Below are 26,864 nucleotides of genomic sequence, written 5' to 3'. Positions count from 1 at the left end.
TGTAGAAAAAGTGAAGATGGTGCATCCATAAACAAGCACATTGTACATAGCTCAGCTACTCCTATTGATGACGTATAATGGAAATACCACTGAAACACTGGCTAAGAGATATTAGCCCAAATGAAGCTAAAAGTGCAGGGTGTGTCACTCTGTGTAATCACGTGACATGACTGTCATTATTAGGCTTGCTGAATCTGTAGCACTGGGCTCATTACACCTAGCCCACAGTCTCTCTTCATGTCATTCTGTGTGCCTTCTTACAACTGCTGGTGGTGCTGTTTCATTTGGTTTAAAAAAAAATCCAAAATAATCTTGATTAAAACATTTTTAATTGCAAATAAGATGAAGTGGGTGACAAAAATGAGACCTTATATTGATTTTTTTTCTTTGAAAGGCAGAGGGCTTCGCCCCTCAGGCCATTGATACGAGATATCCCATCTGACACAAACAAGAGAACAAGAGGCTATAATGAATAAGGGCAGCAGCGTGGGGATATGATCAGACAGAGAAGTGCAGACAATGGATGTGTGGTCTGAGCAGCTCTCATCAAACCTTGAAGAAAGTGATCCCCTCTCAAAACCCATCCATCCATCATCTGTAACCGCTTATCCTGTGCAGGGTTGTGGGCAAGCTGGAGCCTATCCCAGCTGACTATGTGCAAGAGGCAGGGTACACCCTGGATAAGTCACCAGATCATCGCAGGGCTGACACATAGAGACAAACAACCATTCACACTCACATTCACACCTACAGTCAATTTAGAGCCACCAATTAGCCTAACCTGCATGTCTTTGGACTGTGGGGGAAACTGGAGCAAACCCATGCAGACACAGGGAGAACATGCAAACTCCACACAGAAAGGCCCTCGCCGGCCACGGGGCTCGAACCCAGAACCTTCTTGCTGTGAGGTGGCAGTGTTAACCACTACACTACTGTGCCGCCCTCTCTCAGAACCCATGTGCATTTAAAAAATATATATTTTAACCATTCATTTTGTTGCTTAAGGTTTGTTAGCATTAGTTTTGCTTGGTCAGTTCACTGTAGTTGTCACTAAAATGGTTATTTCTTATTTAGACCATTGATTTATCATTACATTTAATAGATTTAACAATAATTTTAAAAACAAGCCATTTAAATGATAATCAATCAAATTCCTTGAGTACTACAAGGTGTTGTTATAATGGCAAAACAATGATTCCTGGTTCCAAATTAGCCACATATTGGTGCTAAAACCAAACCAGTTTTGGCAGCCAAGAATGGTCTCATTCGCAGTGATAACACACAAAACAGTCTGAGATTAGACACTTGGTATGGAATTAGCATCGCCACATTGTTAGTGGTAAAGGGTAATCAATGACTTTGAGCAGTCACTGGAACAGTTGAGGAGGTGTGAAGGTTACTTCAGTCAGGATTCAGTACCACACAGAATGATTTACAGCACTGCCAGAACACTGAGAGGTATGTCAAAGAGTGGATTTGAGACTAAGTTGTGCTAAAGACAATTTGCGAAACTTGGTTAGTGTGGATACTGCTTGCAGAAGACAGAAAAATTTCTCTATGGTGGAAGGGACCTGTGTGGAGGTGCACCAAGAGGCACAGACAATTGTTAAATGCATTGTTGTACAACCCTGATTCCAAAAAAGTTGGGACAAAGTACAAATTGTAAATAAAAACAGAATGCAATGATGTGGAAGTTTCAAAATTCCATATGTTATTCAGAATAGAACATAGATGACATATCAAATGTTTAAACTGAGAAAATGTATCATTTAAAGAGAAAAATTAGGTGATTTTAAATTTCATGACAACAACACATCTCAAAAAAGTTGGGACAAGGCCATGTTTACCACTGTGAGACATCCCCTTTTCTCTTTACAACAGTCTGTAAACGTCTGGGGACTGAGGAGACAAGTTGCTCAAGTTTAGGGATAGGAATGTTAACCCATTCTTGTCTAATGTAGGATTCTAGTTGCTCAACTGTCTTAGGTCTTTTTTGTCGTATCTTCCGTTTTATGATGCGCCAAATGTTTTCTATGGGTGAAAGATCTGGACTGCAGGCTGGCCAGTTCAGTACCCGGACCCTTCTTCTACGCAGCCATGATGCTGTAATTGATGCAGTATGTGGTTTGGCATTGTCATGTTGGATAATGCAAGGTCTTCCCTGAAAGAGATGTCGTCTGGATGGGAGCATATGTTGCTGTAGAACCTGGATATACCTTTCAGCATTGATGGTGTCTTTCCAGATGTGTAAACTGCCCATGCCACACGCACTAATGCAACCCCATACCATCAGAGATGCAGGCTTCTGAACTGAGCGCTGATAACAACTTGGGTCGTCTTTCTCCTTTTTAGTCCGAATGACACGGCGTCCCCGATTTCCATAAAGAACTTCTAATTTTGATTCGTCTGACCACAGAACAGTTTTCCACTTTGCCACAGTCCATTTTAAATGAGCCTTGGCCCAGAGAAGACATCTGTGCTTCTGGATCATGTTTAGATACGGCTTCTTCTTTGAACTATAGAGTTTTAGCTGGCAACGGTGGATGGCAAGGTGAATTGTGTTCACAGATAATGTTCTCTGGAAATATTCTTGAGCCCATTTTGTGATTTCCAATACAGAAGCATGCCTGTATGTGATGCAGTGCCGTCTAAGGGCCCGAAGATCACGGGCACCCAGTATGGTTTTCTGGCCTTGACCCTTACGCACAGAGATTCTTCCAGATTCTCTGAATCTTTTGATGATATTATGCACTGTACATGATGATATGTTCAAACTCTTTGCAATTTTACACTGTTGAACTCCTTTCTGATATTGCTCCACTATTTGTTGGCGCATAATTAGGGGGATTGGTGATCCTCTTCCCATCTTTACTTTTGAGAGCCGCTGCCACTCCAAGATCCTCTTTTTATACCCAGTCATGTTAATGACCTATTGCCAATTGACCTAACGAGTTGCAATTTGGTCCTCCAGCTGTTCCTTTTTTGTACCTTTAACTTTTCCAGCCTCTTATTGCCCCTGTCCCAACTTTTTTGAGATGTGTTGCTGTCATGAAATTTCAAATGAGCCAATATTTGACACGAAATTTCAAAATGTCTCACTTTCGACATTTGATATGTTGTCTATGTTCTATTGTGAATACAATATCAGTTTTTGAGATTTGTAAATTATTGCATTCCGTTTTTATTTACAATGGAATCGGGGTTGTATGTGGGACGGCATGGTGGTGTAGTGGTTAGCACTGTTGCCTCACAGCAAGAAGGTTCTGGGTTCGAGCCCAGTGGCAAACGGTGGCCTTTCTGTGTGGAGTTTGCATGTTCTCCCTGTGTCTGCATGGGTTTGCTCCAGTTTCCCCTACAGTCCAAAGACATGCAGGTTAGGCTAATTGGTGACTCTAAATTGACTGAGTGTGAATGGTTGTTTGTCTTTGTGTCAGCCCTGTGATGACCTGGTGACTTGTCCAGGGTGTACCCTGCCTCTCGCCCATAGTCAGCTGGGATAGGCTCCAGCTTGCCCGCAACCATGCACAGGATAAGTGGTTACAGATGATGGATTGTTGTATGTGCTACACCTTCTCTTGTTTAACATCATTTATCTGTCAAACTTATGACAAAAAGTTGCGCGAGTGGGTGGTCAGATAGATACAAATCTTGCAGGACAGAGGTCATTTTCATTCACCTCAGCGTGCATTGGGTGGTTCTGTATGACTTACTGTGTAATGCTACAGGATTTACTGTTTTCATTCTTTCATTTTCAAGGACTGCTTTATTTTAGTCAGTGTCACAGTGCCACACACTACTCATCTACCATCATAGATGTCAAAGGTAATTAAGTGATCCAGTTGATAGCAGCAGGCTTTCTGTATAATAATAAAGCCACATCTGGCATTAGCAAACAGAATCTACCTTTTTTTTTGCTGTTAAGGTTTAAAGACATTTTTCTTGAGGTTGCTGAACTTCCTTGACTTTCATACAGCTGGTCATTCCAACAAAAGGCAAAACAGAGAATGAATAAACTGGCCAATGCTGTTGCCATACCAACGTGCAAAGTGTATACGGAAGAAATTGAAGAAATTGGACTGATGTGGTAATAAAAGGCACAATTATACAAGGTTTATTCCAGGGCATCTATGGAGTGGGAGTAAACACTGGACCAACAACTGATGTAACTCCTAGATCCTGGTCTTGATAGACTCATAAAATCACTCAAGGCCTATGTAGTCCCCAGTCAGGTGGCAGTGATAGTACCTGACAGCATAAAAATAATTCATTTCGGCGGCTTCTTGAAATTTCAGCGTGACCAAGAAAGGAAATCCTACAGTATATACATTGTGTTCATGCAACTGTCCTAACCATGCTGTCGGATGGGTTAGCTAAAGTCAGTCTCAAAGAGATACCAAAGGTAACTTACCAGTCATTGTGGTGTGGTTGCGGTTCTCTTGTTGACGTGTGTATCTGCATTGTTCTTGAGCCTTCATATGTTGAGCCACCAGGGTGCATACTGGATGGATTGCATCCCCCTGTCAAAAGTGATTTAATATTACTATAAACCTGACACACCATCGAAACACTGTTTATTTTATTTCTCAAAAGACTTGGGATATTCAGGTAATATACAGCAAGTTGTGTATATGTTGCTTGTAGGGGAAGCCATGGCCTAAAGGTTAGAGAAGCAGTTTTGGGACCAAAAGGTTGTTGGTTTGATTCCCTGGACTCTTGAGCAAGGCACCTGCTCCCCAGGCTGCTCTGGGTACATTATACGTCGCTATGGATAAGAGCATCTGCTAAATGCCCGTAATGTAATTTGCTTATCCAGGGGTTATCAACTGGTGGACCACAGTCTGGGTGTGGTCACAGTTTCTGTGCCACATCCGATGTTGTAAGTTTATCTAGTCACATGCATTTCATGAGGCAAGAAATGTTTAAGTAACTTCACAAATCTTTGTTGAATACCCCCCAAAAAATACCTCTACATTGAGATACCTACTTTATAAACTAATTTAACTAAACAGAATTTAATCACGGGCGGCACGGTGGTGTAGTGGTTAGCGCTGTTGCCTCACAGCAAGAAGGTCCGGGTTCGAGCCCCGTGGCCGGCGAGGGCCTTTCTGTGTGGAGTTTGCATGTTCTCCCCGTGTCCGCGTGGGTTTCCTCCGGGTGCTCCGGTTTCCCCCACAGTCCAAAGACATGCAGGTTAGGTTAACTGGTGACTCTAAATTGACCGTAGGTGTGAATGTGGGTGTGAATGGTTGTCTGTGTCTGTGTGTCAGCCCTGTGATGACCTGGCGACTTGTCCAGGGTGTACCCCGCCTTTCGCCCGTAGTCAGCTGGGATAGGCTCCAGCTTGCCTGCGACCCTGTAGAACAGGATAAAGCGGCTACAGATAATGAGATGAATGAGATGAGAATTTAATCACGTGCTGTGTCCAAAATCACTCACTACTCCCTATATAGTAGACTATATAGTGAGTTCTCCATTTTGTAGTGCTGTCTGAGTGTATAGTGAGAATTATTACACCCTATATAGTGGACTCGTATCCCACAATGCATCTTGAACAGTAGTGTACAACCGATGGTCACTAACCAAGCAATATATACCATCATGCATTCCAGTTGTGGTGAAAGAAAAAAAAAGTGTGTTGGAGGTGAATGGATGGAGGAAGAAACTCATTATAAACGGACATTCAAGTACAATTAAAAATAGTAAGAGAATAGAAAATAAGCTCAAATAGAATAAGACAGAAAATACAAGAATAAAAAAGTTACAGTGCAGAGCGAGGAATTAATCAAAAGCCTCAAATTTGATTTAATAAAAGGCAGCGGCAAAGAAGAAAGTATTCAGCCTTGATTTAAAAGAACTGAAAGATGCAGCAGACACAAAGTACTTTGTATTTATCAGTGTGAGAAATGCTCTCAGTATAATATAGATCTATCACAAAAATACATGCACATATTTATTATTTTGAAAACCCACCAGCTGGTACGTTTTAATTATGCGACAGTAATGATGTAAATAACGGCACAGCTGAGTAGTGTCCGAACGTGTTTTTTCATTTTACCAATGAGCTCACTATATAGTCCTCCGTATAGAATTCCCTAGATAGTGAGTAGGGAGTAGTGAACGAGTGAGTGATTTCGGACATGGCTACAAATGTCTATAATAGACCCACACAACACCAAAAGATAATCCTCTACAAGGAAATCCATAAACATATTGCTATCTACTTTCCTTTTAATATCCATAAAGTGTGTAATAGTTATATAACAGTTACATATGGACAGAAAGAGAGAAAGCACAAGAAAGTCAGAGAGAGAATCCAATTAGAACAAATGGGATTAATATGGGTCACCTTTCTCCCAATTAATGAGAAAGGGAACGAAGAGCAATGTCGCATTTATATTGTGTATAGCCTTCATTTCACCCCATTGCTGTATTAAAAAGCTGTGATGAGTCAGAGGTGGATGAACGGTAATGAAAAAAATTATGCCTGGAGTTAAAAGAAGCATAGCCATTTTGTTGATGAGTGTGTTGCACCAAGTATTAAAGCAGAGAAGCAGTGAAGCAGAGTTCTCGTCTCATGTCAACATCCTGTTCACAGTATTTCTGATAGTTGTTGTCAACATTTAATGATGGGATTACAAAGGAAGTAGACGGTCAGGACAAGGGAGGTGCTGCAGCTTGTGGAAAGCACCAAGGGCAGAAGACTGTATGGAGAATCTGGATGTGGATGTGAAAGAAACAGAGTAACTTCCTTGCCATGTTATGCCCTTGAACAGATGGCAGATGGCAGAGCTGTAGGTGGCACTGACCTCAGACAGGGAAGAAGATTCCTGCAAAGGGTGTACATGAAGGTGAGGAGAGATTCATCTCTGTTATTAAAGGAGTATCCGTGCATAAAGCTAGCATTTATGTAATATGCTAATGAGCAACTATGTCTCTGTCTTTTGGCAAACTTCACGATTTTGCATTGTGGTGGTTCAACGCTTGGTCAGCATGCATTATGCAAATTTGTAATACAAAGCATGTGGGAATTCTTCAGATTCCCAGCAGCAGCTGACTGGACCATTAATCTTCCTGGTTTCCTTCTGTCTTAGCATAACAATGGATGTCTGAATTGCTTATAGAATTATATGCTAAATTCAACTTGTGTGTAATCGTGCCTTCTTAACAGTGATACAAAGGGTAGCATTGTCACCACACAGCTCCAGTGTCCCTGATTTGATCCTGAGCTTGGATTAGATGTGTTTTGCCTTTTTCTCCCTATCCATGGAGGCTTCCTTTTCCTTCTCCAGTCTGCTCCTACCACCCAAGAACATGCTGGTAGACAGTGCTCAAAAATGCACTTAGACGCGACTCAGTGTCAGCATGGTACCATGCAATGGACTGGGGTTAAATCCAGCATGAATCCCTGCCTCATGTGGAGTGTTCCCAGGATAAGCTCAGAAGCCACCTCGACCCTGACCAGGATAAAACATTTACTGAAGATGACTGAACAAATGGGGTGGCACGGTGTAGTGGTTAGCACTGTCGCCTCACAGCAAGCAGGTTCTGGGTTTGAGCCTAGTGGCTGATGAGGGCCTTTCTGTGTGGAGTTTGCACGTTCTCCCCATGTCTGTGTGGGTTTCCTCCGGGTGCTCCGGTTTTCTCCAAAGACATGCAGGTTAGGTCAATTGGTGGCTCTAAATTGACCGTGAGTATGAATGGTTGTTTGTCTCTATGTGTCAGCCCTGTGATGATCTGACAGCTTGTCCAGGGTGTACCCTGCCTCTTGCCTATAGTCAGCTGGGATAGGCTCCAGCTTGCCTGCAACCCTGTACAGGATAAGCGGCTACAGATAATGGATGGATGGACTGAATAAATTGTGCCTTCTTTTCCATTCATGTAATCACCAGTTGGGAGCTCAGACTTTTTTTTTAAGAAGCTCCAACTTGACAGAATGTGATGTCACCTTATAACTTAAATAAATGAGACAGTCAATGACGGTATCACTCACTTCGGCCCTGTCTAGTCCACAAGGAACGATCTAAAGTGGGCCACCTTGTGCAATAAATGTTGCAAACTATATACACTACATACAAGCTATATATAGAAGCAATATACACCCTAGGAATACTGACCTATTTGCCAGACAGAATCCAAAACGGCAAGGAATTAACCAAGAAGAAATGATTTATGTTGAACTGCTCATTAAGGCTTAATTAGTCCATAACTTTATTAATAATCCTAATTCATCAAATCTGGGTAGAAGTTTTATGCACCCTAGGTCCCCCTACCTTCATGCCAGAAAGAATCAAAATTGGTGAAGAATTGAGGGAGAAGAAGCGATTTGTGTGGAAACTGCTCATTAGTGCTTAATTACTTCATATCCTCATTATTAATTGTGATTATGCAAATGTGGGTAGAAGCTATATGCACCCCAGGCAGACACAGCATTCCCTGTGATTTTCCATCACTGACCTTGTACAAACATTCTTTATCTATCTGAATGATGTTAAGGCATTATCTGCATTTCCATAAAGACAACTAATTTCTGAGTCTAAGGAGATGAACAGCTCCAAGTAGAATCTCTGAACTGTCATCCTGTAATTACTGCAATTCAGACATGACATGACTGCTGTAAAATCTCAGAAAGCTACTTGCCACTAGGGTGATCTACAAAGGATAAAACATGACTGGGCATGCTGTTGTAGGAATGATGGGGTGATATGGTGCAGCCTTGATTATTATCTCATCTGGCCAACAGGTGATGAGTTTACGGTATGCCATCATGTGTTGTTGATGACATCATCACATCATGTGACATCATGTGGAGCTGGCCGAGGTGTCTGGGGAAAGGGAAGTTTGGGCTTCCATGCTTAGACTGCTGCCTCCGCGACCCGGTCCTGGATAAGCGGAAGAAGACGAGAGACGAGAGAGATCATGTGTTGTCTGTCGTCCATCCAGTGTCATCCACATTTCACAAAAATCGCTTCTTCTCTCTCAATTCTTCACCGATTTTTATTCTTTTTGGCAGGAAGGTACTGTAGGTCTGCCTAGAGAGCATATGGCTTCTACCCAAATTTGCATAATCACAATTAATAATGAGGATATGGAGTAATTAAGCCCTAACGAGCAGTTTCCACACAAAACGCTTCTTCTCCCTCCATTCTTCAACGATTTTTTATTCTTTCTGGCATGAAGGTAGGGGTACCTAGTGTGCATAAAACTTCTACTCAGATTTGCTGAATTACAATTATTAATGAAGTTATGGACTAATTAAGCCTTAATGAGCAGTTCAACAAAAATCACTTCTTCTCGGTCAATTCCTTGCCATTTTGGATTCTTTCTGGTAAATAGGTCGGTATTCCTAAGGTGGATATTGCTTCTATATATAGCTTGTATATAGTGTATATAGCTTACAACATTTATTGCGCAAGGTGGCCCACTTTAGATCGTTTCTTCTGGCTAGACGGGGCCGGAGTGAGCTACGCAGTCATTGATGGTCTTGTTTTCCAATAACAGCATGTCTAAAAACAGACTTTTATACCATTTTATACTCCCATACAGTCATTCCCTCATTATCTCTCGGAGTTAAAAAGACAAAAACTTTATCGTGTTTTTCATGTTACCAAGAAACCAGTCTTCCGTGCTTAGACTTTCCCTAACTAACTGTTACATAGCAACTGATATGGAGAGTCCTTTAAAAATGTTACATAAATGTGTCCATACAGAAATCTTCTTTAGATTTCTGACAGCATGTACTTTTTAAACAGTTTTTGTTTTGTATTAGAATGAGCTCATTATTATAAACCTGTGATTTGCCTTGCTATTAGCAGGACTGCTGTTATATCAGATTAATTGACACCTTACAGAATAGCCAGTCAGATTTGAGGATTAGTAAGGACTGTGGTATAATAGATTGTGCAAGAATCATCTCGTGAAAATATGATTTTAACACCCATGCCAAGATTAGTCACAAAGATCACACTTTTTGCGTATTCTGATGTTTCTGATGTGAACTGAAGCTCTTGACCTGTATGTACAGTATGTGCAAGATTTTATGCATTGTGCTATTGTCACATGATTGGCGGATTGAATAACTGCATAAATGAGCGGGTGTATAAGCGTTCCTGGGCGGCACGGTGGTGTAGTGGTTAACACGGTCGCCTCACAGCAAGAAGGTTCCGGGTTCGAAACCAGTGGCCGGCGAGGGCCTTTCTGTGTGGAGTTTGCATGTTCTCCCCGTGTCTGTGTGGGTTTCCTCCAGGTGCTCTGGTTTCCCCCACAATCCAAAGACATGCAGTTAGGTTGACATGGGGCAGCCTTGGGCTGAGGTGCCCTTGAGCAAGGTACTGAACCCCTGACTGTGCTCTAGGCTGCCCACTGCTCTAGGTGCATGTGTTCACTGCTTCAGATGGGTTAAATGCAGAGGATGAAGTTCACTGTGCTTGAAGTGTGCATGTGACAAATAAAGGTTTCTTCTTCTTCTATTAAAGTGGATGGTGAGCATGTGTTTAATTTAATGTTTTGTGGCTTAGCACTGGACCACACAACGGAATTACACAATCTTATCTAGAATGCAAATTATTATATCCACATTCACTGGACATAAGCAATCACGCGCTTTGACTGGCTACTCTACTATGAGGATATCAGCTTATATACCATGAGTAAAGAAAAAAAACTGGCAGAGCATGTTGCTGAACCCACCGAGGATGAAATAAAAACTCTACTTCAAAACAAGACCCCCAAAAATAAAAAAGCAACAAAATATGGAATAAAAGTATTTGATGGTAAGAGCGTATCTTCTTTTTATTTTTCAAGAATTATTATTATAGTATTTTTCACAAATTGCTACTGTCATTTCGCCGGTTTGTTTACATTCTAAGCGGAAATGATTTTGTTGGATGTTTTGTATAAAGTTTTTATTTATCGAATTTGAAAAAAAAATGCTCTGTTTCTAAAAATCCAGTGAATGTGGAGAGAGTAAAAGAGTTATCCCACTCAAACTTGTCGTACATGGCTTATAGCCAGCTTGATGCTATGCGCTTCATCGGCTATCAGCTCATGTACAACTCGATTCCATGGAATAATTGTTAATTATTGTGTGGGCTCTAGCAGTGTTCATTTTGACAGCAGTTTTAAATTTAGTTTTAGTCTTAGTCACTTACTGAAAATTGCAGTTATATTTTAGTCACATTTTAGTCTTTTTTGTTTTAGTCAAGATTTAGTCAGTGGAACTCAGTTTTAATTTTAGTCTCATTTTAGTCAATGTTTTCATCATAATTTTCTCAGACAGTTTCATGATAGTTGTAGAATGTACAGGAGGGGTATTGCTGAATGTTTCTTTTATAGAATGCGTTTGGTGTTGTGGGCGGCACGGTGGTGTAGTGGTTAGCACTGTCACCTCACAGCAAGAAGCGTTCTGGGTTCGAGCCCAATGGCCGACAGGGGCCTTTCTGTGTGGGGTTTGCATGTTCTCCCTGTGTCTGCGTGGGTTTCCTTCGGGTGCTCCGGTTTCCCCTGCAGTCCAAAGACATGCAGGTTAGGTTAGTTGGTGGCTCTAAATTGACTGTAGGTGTGAATGTGAGCGTGAATGGTTGTTTGTCTCTATGTGTCAGCCCTGTTATGACTTGGTGACTTGTCCAGGGTGTACCCCGCCTCTCACCCATAGTCAGCTGGGATAGGCTCCAGCTTGACCATGGACCTGCACAGGATAAGTGGCTACAGATAATGGATGGACTGATGTTGTTGTTGCTATGTAGATATTATGTGGAGTTAGCCATAACTGATGACCATCATTTTCATATAAAGATGTTACTTCATTCAGACCACTGATGTATGTGTGTGTGTATTCTGACTCATATACCTGTTAGAGTCCAGGAGCAACGTGAAAGCCATGCGAGCCGGAGCCTAGTGAGCTGGATTATCCCATTATCCAACTATGGTCAGGAACGCAAAACAGGGAAGGTAACATACTGTAATGAATTTTACTGAAGAATATTTCTCCTGGCTGTTAAAAATTCTCTTGGAAAGTAAGCTTGGCTGTCTGCCCAAACAGAGCCAGCTATTTTGTTCTGTCTTTACTCGTCAGGGTATAATGAACAGAGATTTCGCTGTAATTTTCATTGTCAAATATTTTTTTCATTTACATTGTTGTTACAATTTAGTCATGAAACAAAAGGTTGTTAATGAATACTTCATTTCATTGATAAAATTAATACTGGCCCCCAGTCTGATTTCCTCTTGCTTAAAAAAAATCGATTGGCCAATCTTCTGGCCATTGGCATTAAACATAAGAAGGAGTGAGACAAAGGAGGAAACTAATAGGCAGATAAGGATCCTGCTGCTGGTAAGATAATGTATAGCTGCCTCATGGCTGAGACTCAGAAAAAACATTAGCATAGGAAATGAAGCACCGTTCAGGAAAGAATATGGCAGATCATTAGCGAGCTCACCAAGCAACAATCACGTTTCATTACAGCATCGATTTCTCTCTGTTTTTGGTGACGTATGGTAGTGAAGAATATTCCAAACAAATTTATAAAGCAGGTTTGTACCCTACATTAGCTGGAGGTAGTAACTGGTATTGACTGTTGAGTGTGTTTTGGAGAAGTACGATAATTTGTACCGGTAAGTAAGGCTTGATTTTGGACTACAGGGTTGAACTAATTGGATTAAAGGAAATTAGTTCTCACTTAATGTTAAATAGCCAGTGTTTTTCTTTTTCCTGGAAATGGCCATTTAAACAATATGTCTGGAGAACAGAAACAACTAATTTCATTTATTAGAACATCCCTCTCATTATACATCTGAGATAGTGAAGGGTCAGGCTGTGCTTCACAGCATTTAGTGGCAAAGTGTCAGTATGGAGCTTTATTACCTCGCCCCGGGACAGAGTCCACCAGGGGCAAGGTATTGTTTTCGGTCGGGTTTGTTTGTTTGTTTGTTTGTAAACGATATTACAGGAAAACGGCTGGATCAATCTTCATGAAACTTTCAGGATAGATGGGCATTGGTCTCAAATAGAACCTCCAACATTTTGTGGGTCATCTGGTCAAGGTCAAGGTTTTTGTGGCTACTGCCTCATACACTCATATGTAAGAGTGTAACAATCGTGCACTGCTGGTGATGCGCACTGTGCATGCGCATACACGTGTTCCCATTAAAATGGTTGGTGAGCGTATACAATTCGGTTCACCATTTGAAATAAATTGACTAGACTAAAGAAATTGCTTTCAGACATGTTTATGCTTATTACAGAGGGAAAGTGCGTTCCACTGAGCTCTAGCACTGGGCCATTTCCAGGAAACAAGAGTTTGGGTCATGGCGACAGCGTGTGTACGTATGTCAGCCTCGGTTCGGAGGTTTCAGTTTCGAAAACTGTAAGAGGTAAGAGTAGAATAATATAAAGTACAGACACTTGGTATATTTTACGTCTGTGATTTTTAAATTGTTCATTTTTGGATTACGCTTCATTTTTGTGGTTACTGCCTCATAGAGTAAATATATATGCTATATTTACTGTATGGACATGGGATCAGAAAACTATTTTATTTATAAGCAGTAGCCACATGTATCCATAGGGTACCTATTTTTTTTTGCGATATCTTCCTTCATATTCATTATAAGTGCTACCGGGCGAGGTTTGTTTTGCCTGGCAACACTTGTTTAATTCCCCCCCCCCCCCTCCACTATACCAACAGAATTCAAATAATAGCCTTCAGCATTATTTATACACAAGACTGGGTTTGAAAATGTATTTGAATTACAAGTTTTAAATGATTCTTTCACACTGCTGTTGTTGGAACTAACCATATTTTACTGTGTGTAGCAATGGCATCTTTACAGAGGTCAGGAAAATGCAGTAACTGGCGTAGATATTCAACATGCATGGCATGTGCAGCTCATGCATTAGATGCATGTAAATGCTCAATTATTGATTAGTCTTTATCATTGTCTCTTATCCATAAGACAAAGACTTACATGACTGAATTCACAATTGGTTGTTTTTACTCCAAACAAGTAAGTATACAGTAAGAAGGAAGACGGCTTGTTCAAACAGAACCACTTCTTAGTCAATAGCACAGAGTGTGCAAGTACAGTATATATACAGTACACGGTCAGAAATAGGGGTACAGTAGGAGTCCACTTCTGTCCCTCAAGATACAATCTACACTAATGTACCCCTTAGGACTCATTATTGGACCTCAAGGTAACTATATATGTGTACCTTTTTAGGGCCAAAAAGGTACAAACATTTTCCCAAGTAGTATACAGTATAAAGGGTAGAAATAAGTACCTTAGAGGGTACTGTCCCAGTGACAAGCTGTTGTACCCCTAAAGGTACAGTAATGTACTTCATTTTCTAAGAGTGTACCAGTCAAAAGATTGGACACACCTTCTAATTCAATGGTTTTTCTTTATTCTTATTAAATAAAAGACACTTCATGTCTTAAAGTAATGATGGATGCCATTTCTCTTTACTTAGTTGAGCGGTTCTTAATATAATATGGATTGTTACAGTTGTGTAATAGGGCTACACTGCAACCCCACTATAACGAACTCTTTTAGTATGAACTTTTGCATATAACAAACTAAGTTCGTGTCTTCCGCCTTTACTGACAATGAGTCGGAGTCTTCAAAAAAAACCATCACTATGTCAAGTCCACACGCATTGGCGTGCATGCATGCGCAGAGTCATTAGGACTATGCACCTGTTCCAGATTAGAGTGCAATCACAGCGCACCCTTATAAAGACTCTCTAAATACACAGACTTGGTGAAGTATACACACTGCTCCTAGTGCCTGACGTTACCAAGCCTTGTATCTGTGTATTGCCTTTCTGGCTTTGACTTAGTTTTGTGTATTTGGACTGTGCCTTATGTCTTTGCCTCCGCCATTGTGTTTGTGCCTCGTGTGACTGTTGCCCATTTCATGATGCTGCCTTTGCCTTACATTTTTGAACTATTTGCCTGTGTGTAAATAAACACTCTTCCTGTAATTATATCCATCATTCGCCTGCTTACATGACACACTGAGCCATGCATTCCTCTTCCCACCAGAGACAAACAATAAGTCATCAAGTCCGCAGTCAAGTTAACAATACGTGCTAACACCATAAAACAAAGGCTTAACTAGCTTAGCTTAGGTGTTGATCACTAACAATTATCGAGAACAGTGATCAAAAGATAGTCAAAAGGACAAAATGACTGCTGATACCACTAAACCTAACACCTAGTTAAAGCATACTGGTGGCGTTTTTATACCCCCCGCCCAGCCCCGTGGTGCGATATAAATTACATCATCAGTGATCTACAACATGTGAATCAACTGAATGGTGAAGATTTAGAAAACAGAGCAAGTGAGTGAGTGGAGATTGATAACGATACACCGGTCACCTCCGTCATTTCCATAACAGATGAAGAAATTATTGCCTCTGTTCATGATCCTTTAACTCAATCAATGAACTGCGAAAGTGACTCGGAAGGAGAAATTCATGATCAGGAGAATGTGCCTAAATTTTCGCATATAACGTGAGTGTTTGGTGTGACAAGTGGGTCCATTTCAGTATTACGGACTTTTCGGTATAACGAACTATTTGGATGTCCCCCAAGGAGTTTGTTATAGCAGGGTTGCAGTGTATTTACTGTATCTTTATTATTTACTATTTACTGTTTGGTGGTATCACATGCATTAAGAAGGCAATAAATATATTATTCTTCAGGATTTATATATCGATTTCTTTTTTTATTATTATTATGAAAACCAATATTATAAAACTTGATACTCTGAGTTATTTAGAAACCTGTTTCCAGAGTAAAGAACAGCAGGAGTGTCTAGTGTTAAATTCAGTTCATTTAAACCACAGGCATACAGAAATTTTATTTTTTCCTACTTCTAACAGGCCAGATTCAGTATATGAATGTAGGCAGTAATCAGTTAAATTGCATTTCATGTGATGTTAAATCTTAAACTCTACAATGCTGTAAAATGTTAGTACTACTTATAGTTACACACACACACAAAAAATAAATTTAACTCGTAGAAAATTTAAGCTATGAGGACATACATTTATACAATTTTCCCACTGTGCTGTCTGTCTGTCTATTGCCATCCTCACAGTTGAGGACCAGCGATCCAGAAAGCTATCAACTAGCTTCCCTGAATTCTCTTTGGTGATTATAGCACACCAGAGGGACCCAAACCTTCATCTGGTGGTGGGTTCCCACTGCGCTACTGAGTGCTTTTTAGAACAAAAAAAAATTTCTGACCATTATACCAAGCTGTGCACACAAAGATGCTTACCATTACTTGCATGTGCATGCAGTCATTGTCTGAAAACATCTAATCTACAGTAAGCACAGAGGAACCACATCTGTCCTTGCTGTGAGTTTCCCAAAGAGAACATTACATTCATGCTTTGTAAAATCTGACATCTGGGTTTGACAAAGCTAGGCACAAAACGCAAAACGCTATGATTAATGACACCAGGCATTCAGTATTAGGGCAGCATGCATATATTTCATGGAATATACCTCAACAGGAGACAAAATGACCGAACAGACGGCTTAACAAAGGGCATGCTGCATGCTCAGATCCACTAGTCAATGTTTTGCAGTTTGTTGCTAGTGTACAGGCCAGCTGATTAAGTTGACATTGTATTATCCAAAGGAGACACCAACACAAGAGTCGGGGTATTCATTGCACCTGCTGTTGGCTTGGTGGAATCCATATTAAGTTAAGCTATTTGATTTTGTCTGACTGGTCAGAAAAAAGCATCATTAATAAATAATGAACAATAATCATTTCTCTCTTTTTTTTTGAAGGGGAGAAAGATGAAAAGCTCCCTAATAGGAAGAAATGCTGCATTTTCAGCATAGACTTCAAACATGAAGGAACAGTCATGGAGCTCAAATTCTGCAGTTCATGATACATAGGAGTCGACTGGAGAAGAGTAGAGGAGCTAAGGGTGAGATACTGTAGGGATGAAGTGTGAAAAATCCTGCAGTGGTCTAAATGGAAGGATAAGTCATACATACACTCACCAGCCACTTTAATAGGAACTTGTTCTTGATTCTAAGATTCCTGTTCTTGGCTGCAGGACTGGAACCCATTGTGGTCTTCTGCTGCTGCATGCTGAGATGCTTATCTGCTCACCACGGTTGTAAAGAGTTGCTATATCCTTCCTGGCAGCTCGAACCAATCTGGCGATTTTCCTCTGACCTCTCTTATCAACAAGGCATTTGTTTCCACACACAGAACTCTCACTCACTCAGTGTTTTTTGTTTTTCGCACCATTCTCCGTAAACTCTAGAGACTGTTGTGTGTGAAAACCCCGGGAGATCAGCAGTTTCTGAAATACTCAAACCAGTCCATCTGGCTCAAACCAACACCCATGCCACAGTGAAAGAAAGCCATACTTTGAGATCACAATTTTTCCCATTCTGATGTTTGAAGTGAGCATTAACTGAAGCTCTTGCTTTGCATCTGCATGATTTTATGCATCGTGCTGCTGTCAAGGGTTCGGCTGATTAGAGAACGGCACAAAACAGCAGGTGGATGGGTGTTCCTAATAAAGTAGCCAGGGAGTGTATGTGCTTAAATAGGAATTACACAGCCAGCCAATGTAACAATCAGCTATAACAATAATAAAGGTAATATACTGTAATTCTATTAAGAAATACAACTATACGTGGCTTAAAAAGCAATATGGGATTTAAAAGAAAGGATGAAATAAAAATACACTGAAAATAAATACACAAAATGTACACTTCTTAAAAACAATACACAACAGCAAACCAGCTAGTATGCAGGCATGCAAACTGGTCAGGGGTGAAAAAGGTGAGAAGGATGCACGGGGACACGGCACGCGCGCAAAAGTACATTTTGTAGTCTACGTTACAAAAAAAATTGCAACCAGTGACATCTTGAATTTAATACAGTACAAAATAACTTTCCATAAACATGTCTTAATAAGTTACTGTTGAGTGGCCGGTAAATTGTACCATTTATTTGTCAGTGGCCGGTAAAGTTTGATATTTTGTGAAGTTAATTTTCACCCCTGTGTACAACACAGTGGGCTATTTACAAAAAGGTATATATTACTGCCTGTGCTATCTAACAGACCTACCCCAGAGGACACACCTGGCCAATCCCTGTCTGTCAATTTTCTTAAAGACATCACCTATGTGAAATCAGGGGCGGATCTAGAAAAATATTTATGGGGTGGCAAGAGGGGGGCAGGAATTTTTGAGGGGTGGCAACGTATTACAGACATGTATATATACTGAATTTAATCACAGTTTGACGACAAATAGTATGTACACACTACAAAAGGGCACAGACTGCCATTTACAAACTCATACAGATAAACTTAATCTCATGCCTTTATTGTTCACGAAGAACACACATTCTCAGATGAGGTCTATACCGTTTCTGGACAGTTTTATACTGTATATGCAAAAGAACAGACACTAAAAAACAACAATAACAACACTGCTTCAAGTTCAGCATGATTTAAACCATTTACACCAGTGTCACATTTTATAGTTTTATTTTCTCACGCTTTGTAAAGGCTCACCAGTGAGCATAACATGAACTTGTCATGCCTACAACAGCTGAATGCGGCGATTTCCATGTTGCTCAGCAAAACGCTTCACAAATTTATCAAGATCTAATGCTTTTGTGCGCTTTGATTCAATGCTGAGTACAGCCAAACTTGATAGTCTCTTTTCTGTCATAGTCAACCGCAAATAAGTCTTTATGAGCCTGAGAGATGATAAACTTCGTTCACAGGATGCTCACAGGCAAGACAACCGCTATTTTACACAACCTGAACAACTCAAAAAAAAACAACATCATCATCTTGGTATGGGTCCAAAAACAGTGAACTCCATGAGAGTGGTAGGACTCCCCTGTTCCCCCTTTTTTCTGTCTAGTACTCTCCTCGTCTGATGTAACTCATGTTTAAGATCCTCAATATTTGAATCATAAGCTTCAGCCAATAGCAATGTTTTCCTTGACAGACGGTGAATCAATATTAACTTTTGTGGCCGACTTTACACAAAACTAATGTCAGACCTAGCTAACATTAGGCCAAAAAAAAAAAAAGTGTGTTTCAGGTAACATGAAATACTAAAATAAGGTCGGTAGGTAGGAAATTTTTTTTCTTAATTTGTTTTATTTTGTTCGAAAAAATTAACACAAGTAAACATCTTACAAAATAGTATTTTGGCACAAAATCCTTTATACCACACATCATAATAAAATAAGTGTTTTAAATCTTTAAACGAATAAAAAAATATATCGCAAGAGTTCGAGTTATGATCTGCGGAAGCGTATTGCTGCCACACTCAAAAAAAATAAATTGGCTTAGACTCAAGTAATTACGTGAAAAGATATTGTTAACAGAGTTATCACGTTTTTACAATATATTTATCATGTAATAACATATCACGTAATTTCATGATACGAAATTATCACGTTATTTCATGATATTTCCATGTGATAATGTGAAAACACCTTATCAAGAAATAACGTGAAAATATGGTTTAACGTCCTAGGCTAGGCTACTTCCATTAAAAGCAGCCGGCCTCGCCTAGCCTACTGTAGAACTTGGGTCGAGCAAAAACACGGAGCAAAAACATGGCTGAATCCTGAATGACTCCTATTTGTATAAATAGGGGACTACATAGGCGGCAAAATGTAGTGTTTTTCCCTGCCATGGAAGTGCACTTGTATACTGAAGAGGAAGCAATTTGCATTACAGCCAGGAGGGCTGATAGAAGTGGCAAAACATTTTACTTTTTATCGTTTCTTTCACAACTTGAATGCGTTGAAACAAAAAAAATTATGACAAACTAACGCCGCTTACACTAAAATATCGAGGGAAATTTGTAATAAAAATTTACGGTCGGCAATTTCGACGCGGAAATTCTCGATCGGTCGGGTTACCGGAAACACACTTTTTTTTGCCTTACATGTATAGTTAGCTAAATAACCTTCTCCAACCTGATTTTTATCCTCTCAAAATCAGCATCGCAACTATACTAGCACTGTTCATTCATTATAATTTCATTTTTTTGATAGATAGTTAATCAGCTTTTACCCCTTTCCTCCCGTGTCTCCTTTCCTCGCGACTCCTGGCTCCCTCGCTTCGCGCCTCTCAATTTTCCAAAACAACCAATCTCTGGCGTTATCTCGTGCTGCATTCGCCGCAGTCGGACATTGGAAATTCGCGCACGTAAATGTCATATTGGCCGTAATTTTTCTTTGAATTCGTCGCTGCCAACTGGGGTAGCAGCAGGGGTGGCAAGGCTTTCTTTTAGAGTGGCATATGCCACCCCGGTAGATCCGCCCATGGTTATTCACCCCCGAGCGCGCTGGAAACTGTTCCATTGGTATTCAGATTCAGTCGCGAGATGAGGTTGCCAGATCTCTCTATAAAAAGGTGACTTTGCGGTCTGAATCTGTGGAATATTCGTAAGCGAGGACTGGCAACCAGCAGTGGGTTGTGCACCAGCTGATCAGAACTCCAATGGAAAAGAAGCGTGTTAGTAACTGTTTATCTTGATTGGCTGTAACCTTGTAAGTGAAATGTTTGGCAACAATAGCGTTGTAGCCTGCCTACCCCCCCCCCCCCCCCCCCCAAAAAAATCTCTTCGGATCTACACGATTCACACAAGTGACCTATTTTGGGACCAAAACGGCGAATTTCGCCGAAAGGTGAGGAGTTTGCATGTGTGAGTATGCTAATATTAAAATTACATTAATGCATATTCTAATGAGGGGCGGCACGGTGGTGTAGTGGTTAGCGCTGTCGCCTCACAGCAAGAAGGTCCTGGGTTCGAGCCCCGGGGCCGGCGAGGGCCTTTCTGTGTGGAGTTTGCATGTTCTCCCCGTGTCCGCGTGGGTTTCCTCCGGGTGCTCCGGTTTCCCCCACAGTCCAAAGACATGCAGGTTAGGTTAACTGGTGACTCTAAATTGACCGTAGGTGTGAATGTGAGTGTGAATGGTTGTCTGTGTCTATGTGTCAGCCCTGTGATGACCTGGCGACTTGTCCAGGGTGTACCCCGCCTTTCGCCCGTAGTCAGCTGGGATAGGCTCCAGCTTGCCTGCGACCCTGTAGAAGGATAAAGCGGCTAGAGATAATGAGATGAGATGAGATATTCTAATGAACTAACCAGTGGATGAATAAGCTAACTGAAACATGATGGTTGACAAACATGGATTTGAGTTCACTTTTTGTGGCTACTGCCTCGCTTCGCCTCTATGAGGCAGTAGCCATTATGTCATCATGTTGTAAGAATATGAGCGCAATAATAGCACACTGCACATATGCATAAGCATTGCAATCACCAGAATGGTGAATTGTGATCTCGCGATACAAACAGTTGATCTCCTGTTATCAGAAGAACAAGTGGCGAAGCCATTATGTCATCGTGTTGTAAGAATGTAAAAATGAGTGTAACGATAGCGAAACTTCGTAACCAATCAGCACTTATCCTGATCAAGTTCAATTACCTGTTCTACTTCTTGATAAACTTTGGAACCAATCAGAACCAGAAATGAAATAAGAGAAACCTCGTTATAACTTTGTAGTATCAGAAGATAATCGGCAGATAAAAAGACAAACGAAATTCACCTCGTGTTTCACCAAGGCTACTGATTCGATATCGAGTAAGTGGTGTTTATTTTAAGAAAATTTACCTTTTGATTATCACAGCTTTTGTTTGGCCCTTCTGAAAGTTCACATGAAAGGCTTTGTAAAGTTTTTTTTTTTTTGAGCTTTTTGGCAGATATATTGAGAAGCCGATATCAAACTTCTGCTATTCACTTTAATTTTTTTAATTAAATTTTTTATTTTAGTCTTTACACTACACTTATGAAACAAAATGTGCTCATTAGTACTAATGCTTGGTTCACACATTGGCGTTTCAGCCTTGCATATGTACGGCGCATCAGGATACGTGGCAGTAAGAAAGGAACGTCACAGCATCGCCAGCTTACGTAGCTAATACTCTAGGATGCGTAACACGATCCCCTTGTACAACAGGGTACGGCGTATTTTTAAGTCCACGCTTAAAAATCCATAGCACATACATAGCAGCTTTTATATGTCACATGTACGTCATAAAAACGAAAGCTACACAGCAGTGATGCAGCGGGAACGTTGCTCGAACACCTATTATGCCATGTGAGTGCTTTAGTTGACGTGTCTGATGAAGGTGGCTCCGGGGCTGGCTGGGTGGATGCGGCTGATGTCTTCCCTCTTCCCTTGGCCTTCTTGGGTCCTGGCTTCTTCGCTGGCATGATGCTTTCTTGACTGTGATGAATGACAACGAACAGGGCGTGAGGCCCCCTTTTATACCCACCTGTGAACGCCGCAGGTACACAGCAGCAACGTCATACGTAAGAATGAAATGCCACACCAACGAAAGCAGCAAAATGGTTACGCCATGGCAATGTATCATATGCCACGCATACGCTATAGTATGTCATAACTTTATGTCCCTTGAACCCCATACACACCCCAGATACGCCATAGGAATGCCACACATACACCGTGCACGTCACAGGACTTTAATTTTGGATAAAATACGCCTCATTTCTTGGCGTTTGACCCACACGCCGCTTATGTGGCAAGATACAAGGCAGTGTGATAGTAGCCTAAATAATGCTTCTAAGACAATTCATGAACAAGTGCTTTCTTACTATTTTGAAAATATAGTTCACAGCACTGTAATTTGAACAAAACACAGTAAACAAAATTGGTAACAAAAATACTACAAACCCTGATGCTGCTCACAGCTTGATGATGCTTGCAAGAGATGAGGCAAGTATAATTGATAACATGTACCGTATGTATGCTATATTTACTGTCTGGACATGGGATCAGAAAACTATTTTATTTATAAGCAGTAGCCACATATACCCATAGGGTACCTTTTTTTTCTTTTCCACCCTTTAAATTTTGCACATTTATGAAATACCAATTTTAACTTTTTGTTTGTGAATAATATTTATGTTTATTCCCACAGGAACACAATTAGCTATTTTGTGTAAATTCACGACATATAATTCCACTTAAGTCCATTTCGGTTCCATGCTGTAACACTACAAAATGTGAAAAAGTTCAAGGGGTGCAAATACTTATGCACAGTATTCCATGAGCACATTGTACGGTAGTACCAAAGGAATTCTCTTTGTATATACTTTATACACAGCATGTACACACTGGCTTTGCTTTCCCTGAAACATGAATTATTCTCTTTGTAGCCATTAATACCATTGTGCTGCCTCCCTGTACCTCACAGCTCTCACAAAATTTGCACCTAAACACATGCTGACGCTTGACATGGCGGTCCGTGAATTGCTGAATGCCTCGGTCATCTCAACACTCGAAACACTGCAACTGTTTTATTGCGCTATTACTCCTCTAAATAAGAGTGTCACAACAGCATCAACACTGCCTCTATAACCTGTACATGAAACTGTATATAGCACATTTCTTCATATTCGACACAGCATTCTATTATTTCTAATACATTCATATTCTCTATTTATGTAACAATGGGAGACGTGAACCGAATTATTGTACTGTACTGGTACAATGACAAGACCGGTTCTATTCTTTTCTATGCTGCTCTGTTCTGTTCTAGCAAACCCAATTTCACTGTAATTGTACTATGACAATAAAAATGTTTTGTTCTACTCTGTTTTACTCCTTTCTGTTCGAGTCTATCCTGTTATATTCAGCTCAGTCCTGTTCTATTCGATTCTGTTAGTGTTGTAATACTTGAGAATAATCTCAAGACCACTTTTTTTTTTGAAGGTCTCAGTCTCATCTCGGAATCAACCACATTTTTACTCGGTCTTGGATCGGTCAGGATTTTATTTCAAGACCGATCAAGACCACAACTGTGGGGATTTCACTAAATCGCCGGTGCATTGTCTGATTTATTTGTTAACATCATTAATTTGATTGAATGTAAAACTTCCTGCTTCAAATGCAACCAATAACGTGACTCACTGCTAATTAGAAATTTTCATTACTGTTAATTTTCATTACCTCTCCCCACCTCACCCCACCCCTCTTTGCACACACTGGTCTGATTCTGGTCTTGACTCGGTCTCATCCTGCCTTGATCTCAACCCCTTAAAGTCTTACACTCTGCGCTTGGTCATGACTTGGCTTTGGTTTACCGTAGGTGGGCTTGACTACAACACTAAATTCTGTTCTGTTCTATTCTATTCTATCAAACCTAATTTCACTTGTCAGCTTATGCAATGATAAAGATATTCTGTTCTAGTCTCTTCTGTTATATTCAGTGCATATGATTCAAGTCTTACATTATTATAATGTTAAAATTTTTTTATCAGTTTGTTTCAGTTAGTTCAATTATTTTGTTTTTAAACTTTTTCAAGCTTGTACCATGTAGTTAGTTTTTTCAGGACCTTCTTGAAAATCACTTTAGTGAGGAAGCATCCTGGTAAAATATCATTTAAAAAAATTAATTCTGTTCAATTATATTTTATTCTGTTTGATTCTATTCTCATCTCATTCTCATTATCTCTAGCCGCTTTATCCTGTTCTACAGGGTCGCAGGCAAGCTGGAGCCTATCCCAGCTGACTACGGACAAAAGGCGGGGTACACCCTGGACAAGTCGCCAGGTCATCACAGGGCTGACACATAGACACAGACAACCATTCACACTCACATTTACACCTACGGTCAATTTAGAGTCACCAGTTAACCTAACCTGCATGTCTTTGGACTGTGGGGGAAACCGGAGCACCCGGAGGAAACCCACGCGGACGCGGGGAGAACATAACATGCAAACTCCGCACAGAAAGGCCCTCGTCGGCCAAGGGGCTCGAACCCGGACCTTCTTGCTGTGAGGTGACAGCACTAACCACTACACCACCGTGCCACCCTGATTCTATTCTATTCAAGCAAAAAATACTTTCCCTATACTTGTACAATGGCAGAAGAGATGTTCTATTCTATTCTATTCTACTCAATTCTCATCAATTATATTGTGTTTTGTTTGGTTCGATTGTACTTTATTCTATTCAAGTAAAAACTAATTTCCCTATACTTGTACAGTGGCAGTTGAGAAATTATATTCTATTTGACTCTATTCTATTCTATTACTATATTCAGTTCATGTCTATTCTGCTTCATTCTGTTTTGTGATATTCTATTCTGGTCTATTTTATTCTATTCTATTCTAGCAAAACTAATTTCACTTGTCAACTTGTGTAATGATAAAGATATTCTGTTATATTCTCTTCTGTTATATTCAATGCATATGATTCAAATCTATACATTCTTACATTATTATAATGTTAAGTTTTTTATCAATTTGTTTCAGTTAGTTTAATTATTTTGTTTTGAAACTTTTTCAAGTTTGTAACATGTAGGTAGTTTTTACAGGACCTTCTTGAAAATCACTTTGGTGAGGAAGCATCCTGGTAAAATATCATTAAAAAATAAATTCTGTTCAATTCGATTCTGTTCAATTATATTTTATTCTGTTTGATTCTATTCAGCCGGCACGGTGGTGTAGTGGTTAGCGCTGTCGCCTCACAGCAAGAAGGTCCTGGGTTCGAGCCCCAGGGCCGGTGATGGCCTTTCTGTGTGGAGTTTGCATGTTCTCCCCGTGTCCGCGTGGGTTTCCTCCGGGTGCTCCGGTTTCCCCCACAGTCCAAAGACATGCAGGTTAGGTTAACTGGTGACTCTAAATTGACCGTAGGTGTGAATGTGAGTGTGAATGGTTGTCTGTGTCTATGTGTCAGCCCTGTGATGACCTGGCGACTTGTCCAGGGTGTACCCCGCCTTTCGCCCGTAGTCAGCTGGGATAGGCTCCAGCTTGCCTGCGACCCTGTAGAAGGATAAAGCGGCTAGAGATAATGAGATGAGATGATTCTATTCAAGCAAAAATTACTTTCCCTATACTTGTACAATGGCAGTAGAGAAATTATATTCCATTCGACTCCATTCTGTTTTGTTTGATCATACTCTATTCTATTCAAGCAAAAGTTACTTTTCCTATACTTGTACAGCGGCAGTTGAGAAATTCTATTCTATTCTATTCAGTTCATGTTTCTTCTGCTTCATTCTGTTTTGTTCTGTCTTTTCTATCCTATCCTATTAATCTTTTCTGCTTTATTCTGTTATGCTCTGTTCCTATTCTGTTCCATTTCTATTCTATTCTATTCCATGTGACAAACTTTATATGTACAACCCAAAAGAAAGAGGCGCGCACCACTCTTTCAGTGACCCTGTGCTTCTCTTGAATAAACAAGAGGACCACAGTGAGAGCGCATGCACTATACACACTGTGCCATGCAGCTCACAGTAAACTAGAAGCAGCAGTTCCTTACCGTGTGCCAGGTACAGAGGTGGATCCAGCATGTCAGCACCACTGCTCGGAAAGTTAATGCATTCTGAGAAAGTATCATGTTCAGCACTGAGGTGTGCGCCAAGAGACTTTCCAAACGAAGAGATAAATAAATGCTGAGTCAAAGAGACGCTTGTATATTCAGGTCAGTCCACAGTGCTACATAACAGCAGGTCCACACGGAGGGAGGGTTAATTATTCACCGAGCACCGGCTTCTCCCTGTGTGTGTGTGTGACAGCAGCGGTGTGCAGAGTGGGTGGCTTTCCTGAAGAGGACTGATGGAGTGAGTGGGGCGTGTGTGTGTGTGCCAGCCAGAGGCACACTGCTGCATCCGCACCTCCCCGCCTCGCGCACACTCCCGCACATCCCGCATCTCATTAACATACAGCATCAACTTACAGCTTTAACATACAATGTCTTGCATAAGTATTCATCCCCCTTGGTGTTTGTCCTGTGTGTGTCTTTGATTTACACAACA

The 26,864-nt window shown here is 40.6% G+C and overlaps 1 protein-coding gene across 1 annotated transcript in view; it reads right to left on the bottom strand.

Moving 5' to 3' along the window:
- ghrhrb (growth hormone releasing hormone receptor b) overlaps positions 1–26,752 on the bottom strand; it is a 184,096-nt gene extending 157,344 nt beyond the window's left edge. Inside the window, exons 1-3 of the mRNA XM_060918468.1 lie at positions 26,724–26,752; positions 26,369–26,474; positions 4,409–4,517 (exon numbers count right to left, since the gene is read on the bottom strand). Of these exons, the coding sequence (XP_060774451.1) occupies positions 4,409–4,517; positions 26,369–26,474; positions 26,724–26,752 (244 nt within the window). The remainder of the gene's footprint in view (positions 1–4,408; positions 4,518–26,368; positions 26,475–26,723) is intronic.
- Between the last annotated feature and the right edge of the window lie 112 nt (positions 26,753–26,864).

This window comes from Neoarius graeffei, chromosome 4 (genome assembly GCF_027579695.1).
Source record: "Neoarius graeffei isolate fNeoGra1 chromosome 4, fNeoGra1.pri, whole genome shotgun sequence".
Lineage (NCBI taxonomy): Eukaryota > Metazoa > Chordata > Actinopteri > Siluriformes > Ariidae > Neoarius > Neoarius graeffei.
This window is presented reverse-complemented; position numbering and strand designations above follow the sequence as displayed.